Here is a 17,120-nt window from a genome sequence, read left to right as displayed (position 1 = left end):
TGCATAAAATTTCACCGCCGTGAAAGATAACGAGTGTTAATATCTAGAGCATGTTTCAGTACGGGGTTAGTTATAAATCCGATATAAAGAGTTTGAGGTTTATTCACCTACTGTAATATTGGATATGAAACGGACTGACCTTGGCTGACCGTTGTTATAAAGGTAATATGGCTATTTTTACGCAACGGTGCAATTTTCAAATTATCACTTCCAGATGTAATGGTATGAATTGTTTAGTCTTTATGTAAATACAGTGTAATTATCGATCATTTCATGTAATGTTATTTAGAATAAGTTGTCAGTAAAACTCTCTTTGTCAAAGTGGTAAAATAAATCTGATTTAACGTAAGCGATTCGTTTTCTACAATTGTGAAAAGTACGGATTCCTCGTGAATTGGGAAACATGGCGCAAACACATAGTACAAAAATAGGAAATTCGCATCGTGAAATCTTCAATATGGGTAAAGTGGGTCGTTTTAATTGGAGCGTAACTGCACAAGCCCATCTAAATGTTCTTTGTACTTCCTTTTTGAAGGAATGTTCAGTAACAGTGCTCATTTTATTTGTTTACTTGCAGTTAATGCGCTTTTGGGAACTAAACTGACGTAAAAGTGTTTCCTGTTGGGAATTTTTCGAACGGCAAATTGGAATTTTGTATTTTTTCCCTGAACGGGCAATTGGCTTTACGGGTTATTTATAACGAAGGAAAAAAGTCGCTGAATTCAATTTTATCCTATTACCAGATATATATCGATAGTATAACAACGATCGTATAAACTTTACCTTTATACTATCGCTATTTTTAGACCATGTTTTTCAGATCTCTATCTTAAGAACACTATATGTTTCAATGTGACGTCATAGCATATGATGACGTTGAAGTTTACAAACACTTCGGAGTCAACTTGGAAAACCAGCGCTGTTTCTTTGAATTTTAAAGTATTTTTACTCTTTTTGAACGATAAACGACCACCAAATAATAGGATAAATAGAATGTTATGTGAGTTTTGGATAAAGATCAAGTTTATCATGCTCGGCACGAACCATGTTAGCGCTCGGCAAGCCTCGCGCTACATCGGTTCTAAGCCTTGCATGATAAACTTGATCTTTATCCAAAACTCACATAATATTCTCTATATATTTGTTTGTAAGTGCAAGTTCTGATAAAGTGATAATACTCAAAGCTTAAATAGACTTTTTCACATTGTGTCAAAACGACCCTAATAAACACATTATGTCATAGATACAGAAAATAATGTATGTATCATATTTAAACAAGTAAATTATCACACCTTACTGAGACAATTAATAAAGTATGTTTTTGCTTATTGATAATCATGAGTCGTAACTGACACTATTGTACAGATGTAAGCGTTATTACGATAATTAAAAGTGTATTACCTACAGGTTTTAAACTACATTGTAATGACATAAGCATGCGTGGTCCAGTGGTAGCGCATAATCTTTTTTCTTGAGGTCCCTGGTTCGATCCCCACGGCATCCATATTTTTATTTTATTTTATTCCGTGGTATACTAATTGTTTTAAGATTTGCAAAATAGAACAATTTTGTTAACCCGGTATTCTTGGGTTGTATTTTAATAATGCTCCTGGCTTTTGTTAACGAACAAATCTGCGCGGCATATACATTTTACATCTGAAAGAAAGCATCCATACCTGCAAGTATCAATCGACTCTTGGCAATTAAAGCTTATCATGAAATTTGTCATTCAACTGCTCCACTTTTCGATGTTTTTGTGTTTGTTTACTTGGTTCAGACATTAATAATATTGTCAAAAATCTTGTTGCACTCCATATATTTAGTTTGATTATTAATGGCAGTCAGGATTTTTCAATATTGGTATTTTTTATAGTGTACTTGATTAAAAAACAGTGATAAAAAATAACTGATGGTAATATTTTTTGCGACAGTAAATCAGTAAATTTAAACTGATAGAAAATTTATTGAGTGTTGCCTTTGATGGTATGACAGATCTTTGTTTTGATTTAATATTATTGCTATCAAACCTACCGTGGAAATGCTTTTTTCGTAATTAAAAGGTTGTAATGAAATGATATAAAGTACAATATGATAGTCTTTGCAATTCAACAATCCGATTTGATGTGAATTTAAATATTCAAATGCCGTAATTTTATTTTGTTAATCGCTTTTCAATGAAAGTGAACAAATATGATGACCATGAAGTACAGATGTGCAAACACAAACACTATTTTTCCAAGCATTAATCGACATGTTCGTGAGCTAGAAGCCATTTATTTTATAGTCATGATTCCTTTATAACATGCAAAAGGCATGGTTGATTTTCCAGAGAAAATATTCTATCTTTTATTCATTTTTGTGATAAAGCTATTTTTTAAGTTTGGCATATTTATGTTAAAACTCCATGTACAGTATACTTTCCGGCCGAAGTGATTTTTTTCCTCTCAAAATATGAAGCCAGATGTCACTATTAAATAGCATTAATTATGAATTTCTTCAAACACTCATCATCATTTACTATTATACCTTTAAAACGCCATTTAAAATAATTTTGCTTCATTTACAGTACGTCCTAAGCCTCAGGCTGTAAGGGTTCACTTGTGCTGTGTTATCATGGTTGGTTTGACTCGTTTAACATACTCATACATATGACGATTGAATGTTTGACAATACAAATACAATGACCATCCTTTTTATGTTGTGTGTTTTCTAAGATCAGTTATAAACAATGTCTGGACGTACAGTGATGCGGGCCATCCGTGTTGCCAACTATGGTGGACCAGAGGTGTTAAAGGTCGATCCCAAAGTTCCAGTTCCTGTCCCTACTGATACCCAGGTATACCTGTAATCACTGGCTGCAAAACCTGATAATTAATATTTTCTATAATAAAAGAACCATCAAATGCTTGAACATGACTTGATTTGAGAGATAATCAATATTATGTTTCGTTAGGTAAATTCAAAATTTGTTACTAAATTGTGTCATATTTTTCAGAAAGTAACTATCGTTACCAATATTACTTATTTTCCAACACTATAAGTTTTCATATATACTTTTTTGTGAAGAAAATTGTTTTGTGACTCAAATTTTCACCTATGAACATAATGATTATTGGTTCCATTTTTTTTCGAAATTCGGCCCCATTTCTCATGTCAGAAACTAGATATGTATAACAAATGACACGTTCAAATTCTCAATTGACGGTTCCCGCTTTTTTATTTGTTTTATAATAGTTCGCAACATTAAGTTCCCCTCCCTATCAAGCTCTTAAGTTTTAATCTTGGTTTTATAATATGAAGCACACTTGTATCCTCAAATTAAAACAATTTTTGAACAACAACAACAACAAAGTCCCTTTTTTCAAAACGACGCATTTTTTCCCAATCCGAAGGGCCCAGCCCCATTCCCAACATAGTAAAAATCACTGCCCAGTCTAGTTAAAGCATTATAAGGTACCAAAGCTAATTTATGCGCATTTTAGAATCAAGTTTACTCGAATCATTTTGACCTTGCTGGTAGAGTACCTAAAAGATGATATTTGAAGTATTTGAAATTCTTCAGGTATTAGTGGAAGTAAAAGCAGCGGGAGTGAATCCTGTAGACACGTATATTCGTAGCGGTTCTTTCGGAACTACCGGCCCGCTGCCATACACCCCGGGGGCAGATGTTGCTGGAATCGTATCGAAGATTGGGGCCAAAGTAACTAAGTTTAAGGTGTGTGTTATGACATTATGACTCTTAATTTAAACCTTTCTATTGTTTTTATTTCAATAAATTTGTATATATCTTTCATTGAAATAAACTCCCCTGATGTTTTTTAATTAGTGTTAAAATAAGAACACGTGCATCGAGGTCTTTCGAGTTACGAACTATCAGGTCATTGAAGTCAAGCAAGTATTTAGTTCATGATGCATAATGCGATGGTTTTATTTACTTATCAAGGGTGGGTAAATAGTGTTATTTCTAGAAAACAGACGATAGACCAAGGTTACGCTCGAACACGGCGCATAGTTTCGAAATACCGTGGTTCATGGCTATTTGTGAGTCAGAGCTTCATTCATTATACCAAACAAAGTACGATTGGTTGGACGAGAAACAGCTTAAATTGATGGTATTGAATTGAGAGAGAGATATAATTGTTTCGCTCAGAACTAAGAGAATATGCAAGTGTGTGCGTATGAAATTTAGAAAGTGCTGAGGCTCAATTATTTATGACGTCGGGGAGTTCAAAGAAGAAATGTAAATGACATAATGGACAAACAATGTTAGCAAATAGGTAAAAGGCGTAGTCAAATAGATACTGGTTCTCAGGTTAGAATTGATCTTAATCGATAAGCATTCCTATGACATAAGCAAACAGCAGTGACAGTGGTAGGAATCAGAGCTTACAGGTAAACATTTGCTCATTGCTGTCAATCAATGCCAAAAATGTAACGTTATTTACCTGCAACGTTTCGAACATCTTAGATAATAGATATTAAAATAAAAAGCCAAAGGTTCAATGACTAAGATGTATGTTCTGATGAATACGTGCCCAGTACACAATTTTAATGCTTTCTTCTTCCCGATTTCCACAGCCAGGTGATAATGTGTATGTGATAAGGAATGTTTCCGGCGGGTATGCGGAATGCACGGTTGCTGAGGAGAATATGGTTGGGAAATTACCGAGCCATCTGAGTTTTTCCCAGGGTGCCGGTCTTGGTATACCATGCTATTCGGCAGCTCGGGCCTACATAAAGTAAGAAAATATGTCTATACTGATAAGGTTTGTGTTAGGAAAACTGTTCTTAAATAAATAAGTTCAGATTTGAACTATAAGTAAAGTGTTGCCCAGTACTGGCTTATTACGTTCCAACAGTTAGTTTTTTATTTACAAGGACTTTCCTCAAACAGGCAGAAAAATAAAGCTTAGAGTGTCTTCTACGAATAGCTGTGCAAGAGAACTACACTTTGCGCAATCTAATTAATATGATCTCCAGTCCTACGCTTTTATTTTATTTTCACTCAACAATAATGAAAGTGTAGTTGTATATGATTAACAATTTAAGAAGAAGCAGTTTTAGTTTGTTCTCAAATTACACGTGTTTGTATTAAAGGCTTTGACATTTCTTTTGATCAAAATTGAAAAGATGGTTAGCTACAAGTAAAAGCGTTCCCAAGCTATACAGTGTAGCCCTTTAATATGTAAAATCAACAGTTATAACCGAAATCTGAAATTTAAGTAGATAAGGCAGGTATTTACTGAAATGAAAAACATCTTCACCCTTCAAAACGACTGTACAATTTGGTGTTGACCATTATGGCGTTCCTTTATTAATATACTTAATGTATAAAAAGATCCTCTCACTTATTTTTTTGTTTTCGCACTCCAGATTCTAAAAGCAAATACCGTAATTGTTCTATACCATTACTTCTCCAAATGTAAGGTTGTCACAACGTTTGCAGTGTCCAAATAAATTGCATAACTTCGGTGATACAATAATGCTCATTCAAACACTGGCTTAATTATAGAAATGGTCATGTTATCAGCTATTCGGCTTATGATGTTCTTGTCTTGTTTGCTGTATTAAATATAAGATAGTTTTATTTAGCTATTTTATAAGGTACAGTCAATTTAAAACAATTTCACTGTGTGTATTAATGTGTATAATAATTATTTATTTCATATAGGAGATTTTAAACATTGTGTCGTTTCTATTAACACTATTTTATATGTAACGATTATTTTAACAGTAAATACTGTCCCTTTATATTCACATTTAAATCTATTCGACACTTCTTAATGCAATCATCTGTAGTTGTCATGGTAATATTTGTTTTATTTTCAGAGCGAAAGGTAAAGTAATGCAAGGAAACACCGTACTTGTGCATGGAGCCAGTGGAGCGGTAATGCCAATGAAGACTCTTAGTGTTTTTTTCTTCCAAAGTGTCATACTGCATCTCAATTTGTATTCCATATATTTCAGTATTTTTTTTACATCCTTTTATGCCGTTTAAAAGGACTTTACATTAAAAGGGACAGAGCTATACCTCTGTTTACCATATAACATGGTTGTTCAAACAAAAAGTATATATATCTTGATTTATTTTTTAATAACGAAATAACATAATAACGCTGGACACAGCAGCACAAATACATTTGACTCTTGATATTTTAATCTTAACGTCATAACTCTTTGGCTGTGAATTCTAGTGCTAGCCCTGTAGGCTGTAGGTTTTTTATTCTGACATGTGTTAAACAAGTAAATATTATTGAAACACGAAAATGTGTAGTCAGTTTAAGCAGACACCTTTGGCTTATATTCAGATAAATTTTATCTTACTTCTTTGACGTTAGTTAAGAAATTGTTTGAATATTATTCCAAAAGAACTGGACTTGCAAAAACAAGTGATCAGAGAGTTTCGTCTAACAGGGCTTAAATATGTTCAGTTCTTCTGCTGTTGTAGGTGGGTCTAGCCTGTGTCCAGATAGGGAAGGCCAAGGGCCTAACTGTGCTTGGGACAGCCGGAACTAAAGAGGGTCTGGATTTGGTTCTTAAACACGGAGCAGCCAACGCTTTCAACCATAAGGAACAGGGCTACATTGACAAAGTACTGGTATGTCAGAAAAAAGTCATATATTATCCTTACTACTTGTCTGTTATTTTATACTTAACACACACACACGCACACGCACGCACACACATAATATTTATATCTTCATATTGTCTATAACATTAAAAAGTAATGCTTGGTATGTAACATTTTAGAGTGGCATGTTGCTAAGATTCTTCATACCATGCGCCTTGGGAAAAACTGGACATTTACTGATTTATTTAGACTTCTAGATAGACCTAAATATCTTTAATTCATCTCATTCCCCTTAAACTATTATGATCCGAGCCTTTGAATTTGATATGCATCATAAAAGTTTGTTCAAATAATGCCTCTGGAAGCGAAACTGGCCTTTCCCGCGGATCACATTTTAGCTCACCAGAGCATGAAGTGCTCCAAGTAAGCTATTGTAATGATCGTTTCGTGTGCGTCGTAAACATTTTAATCGTTAATAATCATGAAGCCACATATACAGGCAATTTTAAGGACTCCATCTTGATGAAACTTTGTAAGGATGTTAGCCTTGACAATACTCAGAATGAGTTCAAATCTGGGTCATGAGCGATTGGTTACCAGGTCAAAACATAAAAGCTTCTTACCATTCTAGAGGCCATATGTATCATCCAATATTGATGACTTTTAGTCAAAATGTGTATCTGGAAAAATCTGGAAATATCTACCACCCATAAACAACCCAAAGAGAAATAAATCATTATTGATAAAACTTAATCAGAATGTTAATAATGACATTGTATATAATAAGAATCATGTGAACGTGCGTCCAAGCAAATAAATAATATTAACCGTTACATTTTCTAGGCTGATTAAGGCCACATTAATGACTCGAACTTGATAATAATGTGTCAGACTGAGTAAATTGACAATATCTGTGCCGATGCAAATTTGTGTCACATTCGTTCACGAATAAGATCATCAGATTAAATCGTAGAAAAACTCTGTTTTACCATTATAGCCAAAACTAATTTGAACTAAATTTATAGGCTTCATTTTTGACCCACTTTTGACCAAACGTGGTCATAATGTTTATCTTTACAATATCTAGGCAATTTTTGAATGCAGGTCATTAACTATAGAAAGTTAATTGAGGGGGCCACATGTATGACTCAAGCTTGTTAAAACATTGTCAGAAAATATATCTTGACAATATCAAGGCATATTTTGATTCTGTTTCAGGTGTGTTCAAGAACTATCAAATCTACTTAAATCTTAAAAAACAAATGGTACCATTCTAACTCAATTTTGATGAAATGTTTATCTGTACAATAGAGAATATATGGTTGGTGACGTTTGATATCATGTAATATCAGACGGTGCTGATATGGCGTAGTCAAAGGCGAGTCTTGCAATATTTTGTTATTGATTAACCGAATGTGCATGACTTGTTTTTATTGATGGGCAGAGTTTATAAGAGTTATCGGATGGGGTATCCGATAATACTTACAACTTTTACGTCAGCGTGTCCAATGTAATTGTACACTTATGGTATAATAAAATATAGTTAAAAAAACTAGATCACCAGGTCAAGTTTTATTTTATTGGTGTTCGTGTACAAATGTGAGCGCTGAAGGGTCATCATAGCCATCTATAGCATATTTATCATCAGCAAACAGCCCATTGAGCCGTCAAGCTCTTAAAACGCGATATATTGATATTTAATGTCTCAAATTAGGTTACTAGGTTACTAAATGCATTTTTGAAATAATATATTGACAAAAACAGTTATAGCAATTTTACCGGTTTTTAGGAAGCCACCAATGGCGCGGGTCCAGATATCATCATTGAGATGTTGGCTAACGTGAATCTAGATACAGACATGAAAATAGTCAACAAGGGAGGCATCATAGTGGTAGGTAGAATATAAGATCAATGCATACCAGCTTGTCTTTAGTTAAAGGGGCCTTTTCACAGATTTTGGCATTTTTTTAACTTATTCATTAAATGCTTTATATTGATAAATGTAAACATTGGATCGTAAAAGCTCCAGTAAAAAATCAAGAAACAAATTAAAAAAAGGAAAAGAACATTGCCCGGAGCAGGTTTCGAACCAGTGACCCCTGGAGTCCTGCCAGAGTCCTGAAGTAAAACGCTTTAGCCTACTGAGCTATTCCGCCGAGTACACATTCATGACGTATTTTATACCTTATATTAGCAATCTTCGTAGTTTCACAAAATTTAACGACAAAAACAGAACTCTCCAAATTATTCAATCGTTTCGCGTTGCAACGCTTTATAATTTTTAGGTTTTAAAATCGTCAAAAGATGCATATAATGGCTATATTAGAGCATGGTTAATGTTCAGTATTACTGTTTCCTCACAAATATCATAACTAAAACGAAAACTTACGAATCTGAAACAACTTTTTTCAATTTTGTCAATTTACCAAAGCGTGAAAAGATCCCTTTAAAGGCAAGTGACCGATTGTCCATACAATACAGAACAAGAGATAAGATACACAATTTAAAATGAAAAAAGTGATTAAAGTTAGGGTCACCTATGTATGTTGCATCTTTATGAAACTTGATGGCCGTAACATGCCTTGCGGTTATGTATAGAGTCTATTTGCAAGGAAAACCAATACTTGTTGTATTTGAACCAATAACCCATACTTGCTGTCTTTGAAGCAGGAACAAGTCCCTGGTGTTAATGAAACAAGAGCATACTGCAAGCAAAAATTATATCCACTTCTTGAAATTTGCATCATGACAATAATACTTGACTGGGACTGTATTAACACTCTTCTCCGTGTATTTAACTGTTTTACTTTTAATATGGCATTTATATTTGTGTATGCATTTGAAAAATACCTTAATATGTCAAATAAAAGGGCTATTTAATGTAATAAATTCAAGTAAATTGTTAAATACACCACTGACGAAAAGTGTGTTGACAACTTATTGTTAATGTCAAAATCAGGTGTAAGGCAAAAATGAAAATGCCATGTCTATAGTTAAAATTCATAACACTGTGTAAGGCAACTGTGTTTTGTATTGTACGCATTAACTGTGCTTTTATTGCATGCATATGTTTTTATGTCATGGATTGACTAGTGTGTATTGCATACATAAACTGCGCTTTTGTTGCATTAATAGAATGGAGTTTTAGTGAATGTATTATATGTTTTTGTTATTGCATTATACAATCGTCTTTTTATTGCATACTAGGTCGTTGGAAGCAGGGGCAATGTAGAGATCGCCCCACGTTTACTCATGTTTAAGGAGTCAATTGTCACTGGGTTTTCACTGGGAAATGCCCCACCAGTAAGTGAATTGTTGAACTGTTACAATATCTCATTATATAATGTTCTACTTTAAAGGGACTGTCAACGGCGATTGACGAAAAAAGAAAAGTTTTAAAATACCGTAATTTTTTACAATCATTAGTTTATATAGAATAAAATATCACGACTGGTATATTACATTACTTGAAAAAAAATTCATATTTTTAGTATATTCGGAAATAAAATTTCGCGACGTGAAATCGAAAATACATCGCGAAAATAGGTTACATAACATTATACACACCATAAATAACGCAAGTAGATTGATCATTTTATATATAAATTATATACAAATCACAACGCATGCACACTTTGCATTCCTGGGTTTACCACGTGACGATGATGATCGATCTACTTGCGTTATTTATAGTTAACTGGTAGTTACCTAGCTGGTAGACATACCCAGTAAATTTTATTACCGAATATACTGTAAATATGAAAACTTAATAACCTTTTTCAAGAAATATGATAAACCAGTCGTGATATGTTAATCAATATAAACTAATAATTGTAAAAATATACGGTATTTATTTTATAACCTCTCTGTTTTCGTAAATCGCGGTTGATAGTCCCGTCAAGGTTATTTAATAATGTTTGTGTAAAAAAGGTGGATAAATATGCGCTAGTGAACAATTTCCATACCATATCGGACGCGTCCGTAGGCGGGTTCATTGTAAGTTTGCCAGCTGTTTACAAGTACAAAAATCACGGATTCATACTCAATGTTTATTATATAACCTAGTTATGATTAACGTTTAATAATTTAGCTCACCTGCACACAACGGGCTCATGGCGAGCTACTGTAATCGCCTTCTCTCCGTGGTTTGCCATGCGAAGTCCGTCGTATGTCGTGGGCCAATGTTTGTCAATGCTTGCTTTTGTAACACTCTTTGGGCCACATATATTTATATATTTATCTATTTATCTACATGTAAGCGTGGCCGTGTTTGAAGCGTGTACATGTGAGGTGGCAAACTTGGTCAATATGTCAAACGAAGTCAAAAGCTTGTTAACACCATAAAAGAACTGCTGAGGTCCAAACTTAACACGAACCACCATTGTGTCCCTCTTGTTAATATTGACACCACAATACATCAAAACGCTGTAGGCGCTGAAGGCCTGGGGCTAGATTTTATCATTAAGTGTGACGTAAAATACATTTAGGATGTTTTGTCCGAATTTCTCCGTGTCCAAATTTATACGGATTGACCCTAGCGGTCGAGTGCAGAAGCTCAGAGACTGTAAGAAAAGACAATATTTGTGTATATACTACAATGTATATAAACGGTGGAGGAAACACGATACTGGTTGTGGGAACGATAACCTTTTGTTCAACTTTACAGATGTGGTAGAGGTTCGTCTACACAGGCGGTGAAGATATACAACAACAACAACAACATGGCCGCAAAAAACTGTTATTGTTGGCGTCAAATAAATCATTTTCAATAGCCTTAATACCTTTCTATTACATAATTAACAGATCATGAAAACACTCATACTTCATTTGTAATGTGTATACACAAGAAAATCCACTTCTCCCAAGTCTCACTATTGCCGATAGAGCCCTGGTCCATCCCAGTTTGCTTACGCCGGTCGACTGCGAGGACCGGGATGATTCGTATAATTTTTTAACGCAGTCACACTATTTTCCGGTGCCGCCCCGGTTGAAGCCGGTCAACAGCCCGGCAGAGTCCCGGTCAACCCGAACTGGCTACGGTTTATCCCGTTGAAGCCCCGGCAGAGCCCCGGTTGTCGCCGGTAGTGCCTCGGTTGAGCCCCGATGAAAGCCGGCAGCGTCCTGGCATAGCCCCGGTTGTCGCCGGTAGTGCCCCGGTTGAGTCCCGGTGAAAGCCGGCAGCGTCCCGGCAGAGTCCCGGTATACCGTAACACCGCCGGCACTCACCGGGGCTATACCGGCATCAGACCCCGGCAGAGCTACGGTAACGCCCTGGTTTCACCCCGGTCGTCGCCAGTAATGCCCCGGCGGAGCTCCGTCGAATGCCGGTGGCGTCCCGGCAGAGCGCCGGTTTACCTATGTACCGTAGCTATACCAGGACTCTAACGGCATTCACCGGGACTCCGCCGGGGCGTTACCGTAGCTCTGCCATGGTCTGTATGTGCCGTCCCGATTGTTCCCGGTTCATCCCGGTAGAGCCATGGTTCAACCCGGTAGATCCCGGATCACGCACCGGGACTCCGCCGGCACCATAGTGAGACAGGGCCTTTACCATGATAAAGAACGGTGTACAGATTGTGTACGCTGTTTCACGTAGAACTGTTCGCGCTCGATTTGCGCGCTCGATCTGCGCAGTCAACCCGGTTTCTTCGTATATTTCCGAGAATGATCATGAATATTTGTTGTTGTTTGTTTTTCATTGTCTTTTGTCTTGAATGTCCCGTTTACGCAAAATAAAATAACAATATCTTAAAATATGTTTATACATACCAAATATAATGTCTTCAAAAATTGTATCAGAAACAAATTATTCTTACTGTCTCCGTTACGCGTAGACACTCGTATCTTTAGGGCCTAGACCGTCAAGTAAGGAACTTATTCTCGCATGAATATGCAAACAATAAAAACTGTCGTAGCCAATGCTTAGCAATTTTGCTTCAACTATATTTTTTTTTAAAACTTTTATGACACGGTCATGTTATATAGTGATGTTCTGTATTTACAAGGCGGATTATTGAGATCGGCGAATAATTTCTTTACTTGCGCATGAGCCAGCCAATGCGGACTTGCTCTGAATTTTGTATCATTACAATGGCCTGGGGGCTACGCCCTAGGCCAAAAACTTCACTAATATCAGTTTGACCATAGCCATTTTTCGTTCATATTTTTGCAGGAAGAATGGGTGGAAATGCATCAAGTGATATCAGAAGGACTTACTCAAGGCTGGCTCGTTCCCAGCGTCCAAAAGGAGTATAAGCTGGAAGAGGCCTCGTTAGCACATGAAGAAATTATCAACAATTCTGGAACAACGGGCAATAGGATACTAATTATGTAATTTCAAACAATCACGTTCAAAACTTTAATCCAATTTTACTTGTTTTTTTTTCACACAGGTATTTGGTTAAATTATCTAATTAAGACAATTTGTATTTGTAAATAGGAAACGAATGTTTAAAAAGTTGCTGTGTAGAATGTAGGATATATTGCCTATATTAAATATTCATAGGGTAAAGTATGGTAACATAAACTGATACAACATCTATAAACATGGTAATTATTATTGTGTGCTCAGCATTGTATTTATCAATATGGGGCACTTGGTAAAATTTTACTTATTTTGTTGTACAAATCGACATGAACTATTTGTTCCACATACGTATTTTTCGCTGTAAAAGTTCCTTACAGTTATACAACAATGATAAGTTGTTCGCAAGGAGGTCCAATTTTACAGCCCAAAGTAAATCAGATATCATTACACCCGATGGGTTTTATTCAAAATATTGGTTCTCGTATTTTCATCCTTTTACAAACAAATGAAAATTCGTACTATTTGATCAGAGCATGTATGTAACCTCGTTATAAATTAAAGTGTAAATAAGTATGTTTATTTTTTGTATTGTTGTATTGTTCTTTGTGCAGATTTACATTATTTCTATTTTTAAGTTGATGATGTGCAGACATTGTTTTTATGATCTGTTAGATTTTGTATTTTAAAAAGTGTGGGTGTGCTTTTAATTTTTGAAATGTTTATAATAAGAAAAAAGTATTTGTTTTATTTTATGTAGGATGTTTTTCGTACTCAATTTAGCTTAAGTTTTATGCCCTTTGAGATTTTTTATCCATTCGTTGCTCTTCATAACAACGAACGAGTGATATACGTGAAAAAGGGGTCCAGCGATGTGTGCACATAGATCCATATAATTTCTTGATCAAATACTTCTTCTGTGTAATCTTCATCCGTGATGCCATGAAGCTGTCAATGGACAGGCTAGATATATAACGATTTTCGTATGACTGCCTGATATGCGACATAAAATATAATCTGCTGGTTAATGGACACATCTTTTCTGTTTGCGGTAATTTTAGTATGTTCGAGTAAATCTTCAGCATGCAAGGTTCGTGGGGCAACATATCCATGATGCTTGTATAGAAGTTCTGTGTTGTAAAAGACGTGCCACCAGTAAAACATCTACCATGTCCTTTCAGGCCTTTTGGAGAACGTGTGCAATGCATCTGAAAGGAGGAAATGCACCTATGCACTTGGTATGCGAATCAGTAAAAGTAATACTGTATGCAGCTTCACATCTAGATCTGGATTCCATTACACAAACCCACAAACATGTTCATACAAACAAGATTGAACTATGTATATTTCCGGCTTACCAAAGTATTCAACTGCCTTAATAGGTTCTTAAAAAATATATAATCCAATTTAATTTAATTTTAATCATAAGTTTTATAATTTATAACTAAAATCAGCTTCATTATTATTTCTGGGATGAGTTAAGTTGCAAGCTACATTTCTCTGTTTCCACACCAAAGCCAAATGCATTTTGCGATGCCGTTCAGAATCCTAGCTGTTCTTTCCATGCAATGAGCACTAACAAATTTATCTGAACGTATCTGTATCTGAATATTGTTTCTTGGGTTACACACAAATAACGGAAAAGAACTCGCAGCTCAGTGCCCCAGATAAGCTGCGTATCTGCGTCTTTCACCCTATTAAAATGTATTAAAACGCAAAGAAATACAATACCATGCGTATTGAAAACGCAACCAATTTTACTTTTACGCAAATTCGTCAAATTTGATGCGTACGATGCAATATCTTCGATCGAAAATGCTCTGCTCGTTTTCGGAATTTTCTCTTAACTTTGAAATTATTATCATAACACGGCGACGCTTTCATTCAGCAAGCGCATGGATAACGGAGCGGTCAAAATTATTAAAACGCTCTGCGGACTAGATTTCACAGTTAAATAAAGCGTCTGACCAAATAATTGACGAAGACATACATGCATATTAAATCTGACATAATCTGACATAATTCGTCGCTCATTGTGCATGTATTTGTAAAGCGTCTGTACTTTCAGTTTCTATTAGGATGCGAAATCAAAATGTTTAAGAGGGGTTGAAAGCCGTCCGCGATTGTTGCGCCAAAATATCAGTCGATTGCAAACTTTTTCGAACCAAGAAAGCAAGAGCAAATAAGTGCAGAATAATTCGTGTTATCGATTTTTTTAAGTTTAAAGTTTATATTAAACTTCAGTTTGATAGTGTTTATTAAAGTTAATTATGATAGTTTATACAGTTCTATTGAATCAATACAAGTGTGCAGCTTCAACAAAAGTAAAGCAGCAATGATTTTAAGGTATGCATTTTTATAAATTATTTCAGCCTATTTCAAGAATGAAATCACCCTATATATTACCCGGGATATTGTTTTAGTAGGTTGATGCTGCATTAACAAATTTAAGTGTATATGAAGTGAAAACACCAAAAAATAAACAACGGTTGCGATAGACACATATAAACTGTTAGTGCCCATAATATCACTTTAATCTATTAACACACTCAAAAAGCGACATATTTCACTATCAAAGTAATGTATTTATGTCATTTTCATGTAATGTTAAGAAAAGTTTAATGTAAACTCTTATTTGTTTCAAAATAATATATTTATATAAATGTCCGGTAAATACTTCTTTGAAGCGGAAAATTACCTCACTTTAATGACTCCATATTGGCACATGAACATACGCAAGCGCACATCAAAAAATGTTTTGTTTACATTCGCTTGTAAATGACAAACCCAGGATGTATCAGTAATTTATTTATATAAATTTGTTCGTATTATTTTGAAAGTTATAAAATAATAACCGTAACTTTCGTCTCAGAAAGACCAGTACAGTAAAAGTTTAACCAATAATAGGATCATATTTCCTCTATATGCGTCCAGTAAGCAATGACACTTATAACGCTCTTGTTCAAACGGTCAAGGGAAAGTACAAAAAGGCGGTAAGAGACCGAACACGGGCAGAGAAGAATGCAGCAGTGCTATTCTGGCGAAATAGAGACAAGTTGAGTATTAAAGTCAGAAACGGAAAAAGTATACTTTTCCATGACAAGAAGCGTTTAGTTATTCAGGAATGTATGGCAGACATGATCTGTAAAAAGCAATTGAAGTTAAAGGATAGTGTGGCTCGTTCGCTAGCATATGACATGAAGCAAAAGCTATCTGGTATAAGCGAACGGAAAGTAAGGACAGTTCTTGACCAAAGCGAAATGCACGGTCACCTGAATTGTAAATTTACAAATAAAGATCCAATGAAGTTTGTTGAAGCAAATTATGTATTCGAGAGGGTCCAGATAGATCTGGTCAAAATGTCAGATGTTGAGTTTGAAAACAGGAGGTTCCGATACAACTTGACTCTGGTAGACGTATTTTCCAAGTACCTTTTCTGTCGACCTCTCGAAAATAAGTCATCAAACTGTGTTTCAAAAGCTTTAAAGGATGTTTTTGGAGAGCACGGTTGGCCGAAAATCGTACAATGTGACAACGGCTCGGAGTTCCTAGCTGACGTTTATAAGCTGTTAAAGGATAAGAATGTGAAAGTTATAAAGAGTCGGCCATATCATCCTCAGAGCCAAGGCAAAGTAGAACGTCAAAACAGGATTCTACGACAAAAGAAAATGTATGAGATGTACAGGTTGTCGGCGAAGGGGCTTTAACTGGGTAGAATGTCTTCAAGATATAGTAAACAGCATAAACAAACAACCAAAATAGGTCATTTCATACCAGACTTGCTTTGCAGTGTATTTTGGGTGGGGGTATGAAAAATCAGCTGATGAAATCAGGAAAAATGCTAAACGGCCTTCAATTAAATGTAACAAGCGGCTGAATGAATCTCAAATGAAAAGGCGGCCGTGCACTGTTTATGAGAAATCGGGCGACTAGAATGGCCGCTTATCAGTGACGATAATTCAACACTTAAGTCAACATTGTTTACATTTTATTCCTGTTTAAATCGATTGGGTAGCATGTAGCTAGTTTCAGATAACGCTGATCAATACTAGACTGGGCGAGCCCCTAGCTTTCACTAGGTGATTAACTGCCCAGATTAGAGTAGTAAGAATGTTTACAGATACACTTGTTAAATGTTTAAATCGTTTGTGTGATAATAAAATATTGACACGTAAACAGGGATATTTGTTCCGATAAAGTTTTCGTTAAACGTTTTCGAACGTACGTCACTGAACATAAAGTGCA

At 35.4% G+C, this 17,120-nt stretch overlaps 1 protein-coding gene across 2 annotated transcripts; it reads left to right on the top strand.

The window, feature by feature from the left end:
* Positions 1–14,515, top strand: LOC127837098 (quinone oxidoreductase-like). 2 transcript variants are annotated; one of them, XM_052363938.1, is made up of 10 exons: positions 1–162; positions 2,715–2,836; positions 3,563–3,715; positions 4,579–4,739; positions 5,830–5,887; positions 6,449–6,598; positions 8,361–8,462; positions 9,779–9,874; positions 12,744–12,901; positions 14,057–14,511. In XM_052363938.1, exons 2-10 carry the CDS (start codon positions 2,729–2,731, stop codon positions 14,085–14,087), a joined length of 1,017 nt encoding a protein of 338 aa, XP_052219898.1. In that variant the 5' UTR covers positions 1–162; positions 2,715–2,728; the 3' UTR covers positions 14,088–14,511. The 2 variants fall into 2 exon arrangements, with proteins under 2 accessions (XP_052219898.1, XP_052219899.1); XM_052363939.1 differs by lacking the exon at positions 9,779–9,874 and having other exon boundaries at positions 14,057–14,515.
* Positions 14,516–17,120: the final 2,605 nt, after the last annotated feature.

Source organism: Dreissena polymorpha, chromosome 7 (genome assembly GCF_020536995.1).
Source record: "Dreissena polymorpha isolate Duluth1 chromosome 7, UMN_Dpol_1.0, whole genome shotgun sequence".
Lineage (NCBI taxonomy): Eukaryota > Metazoa > Mollusca > Bivalvia > Myida > Dreissenidae > Dreissena > Dreissena polymorpha.
This window is presented reverse-complemented; position numbering and strand designations above follow the sequence as displayed.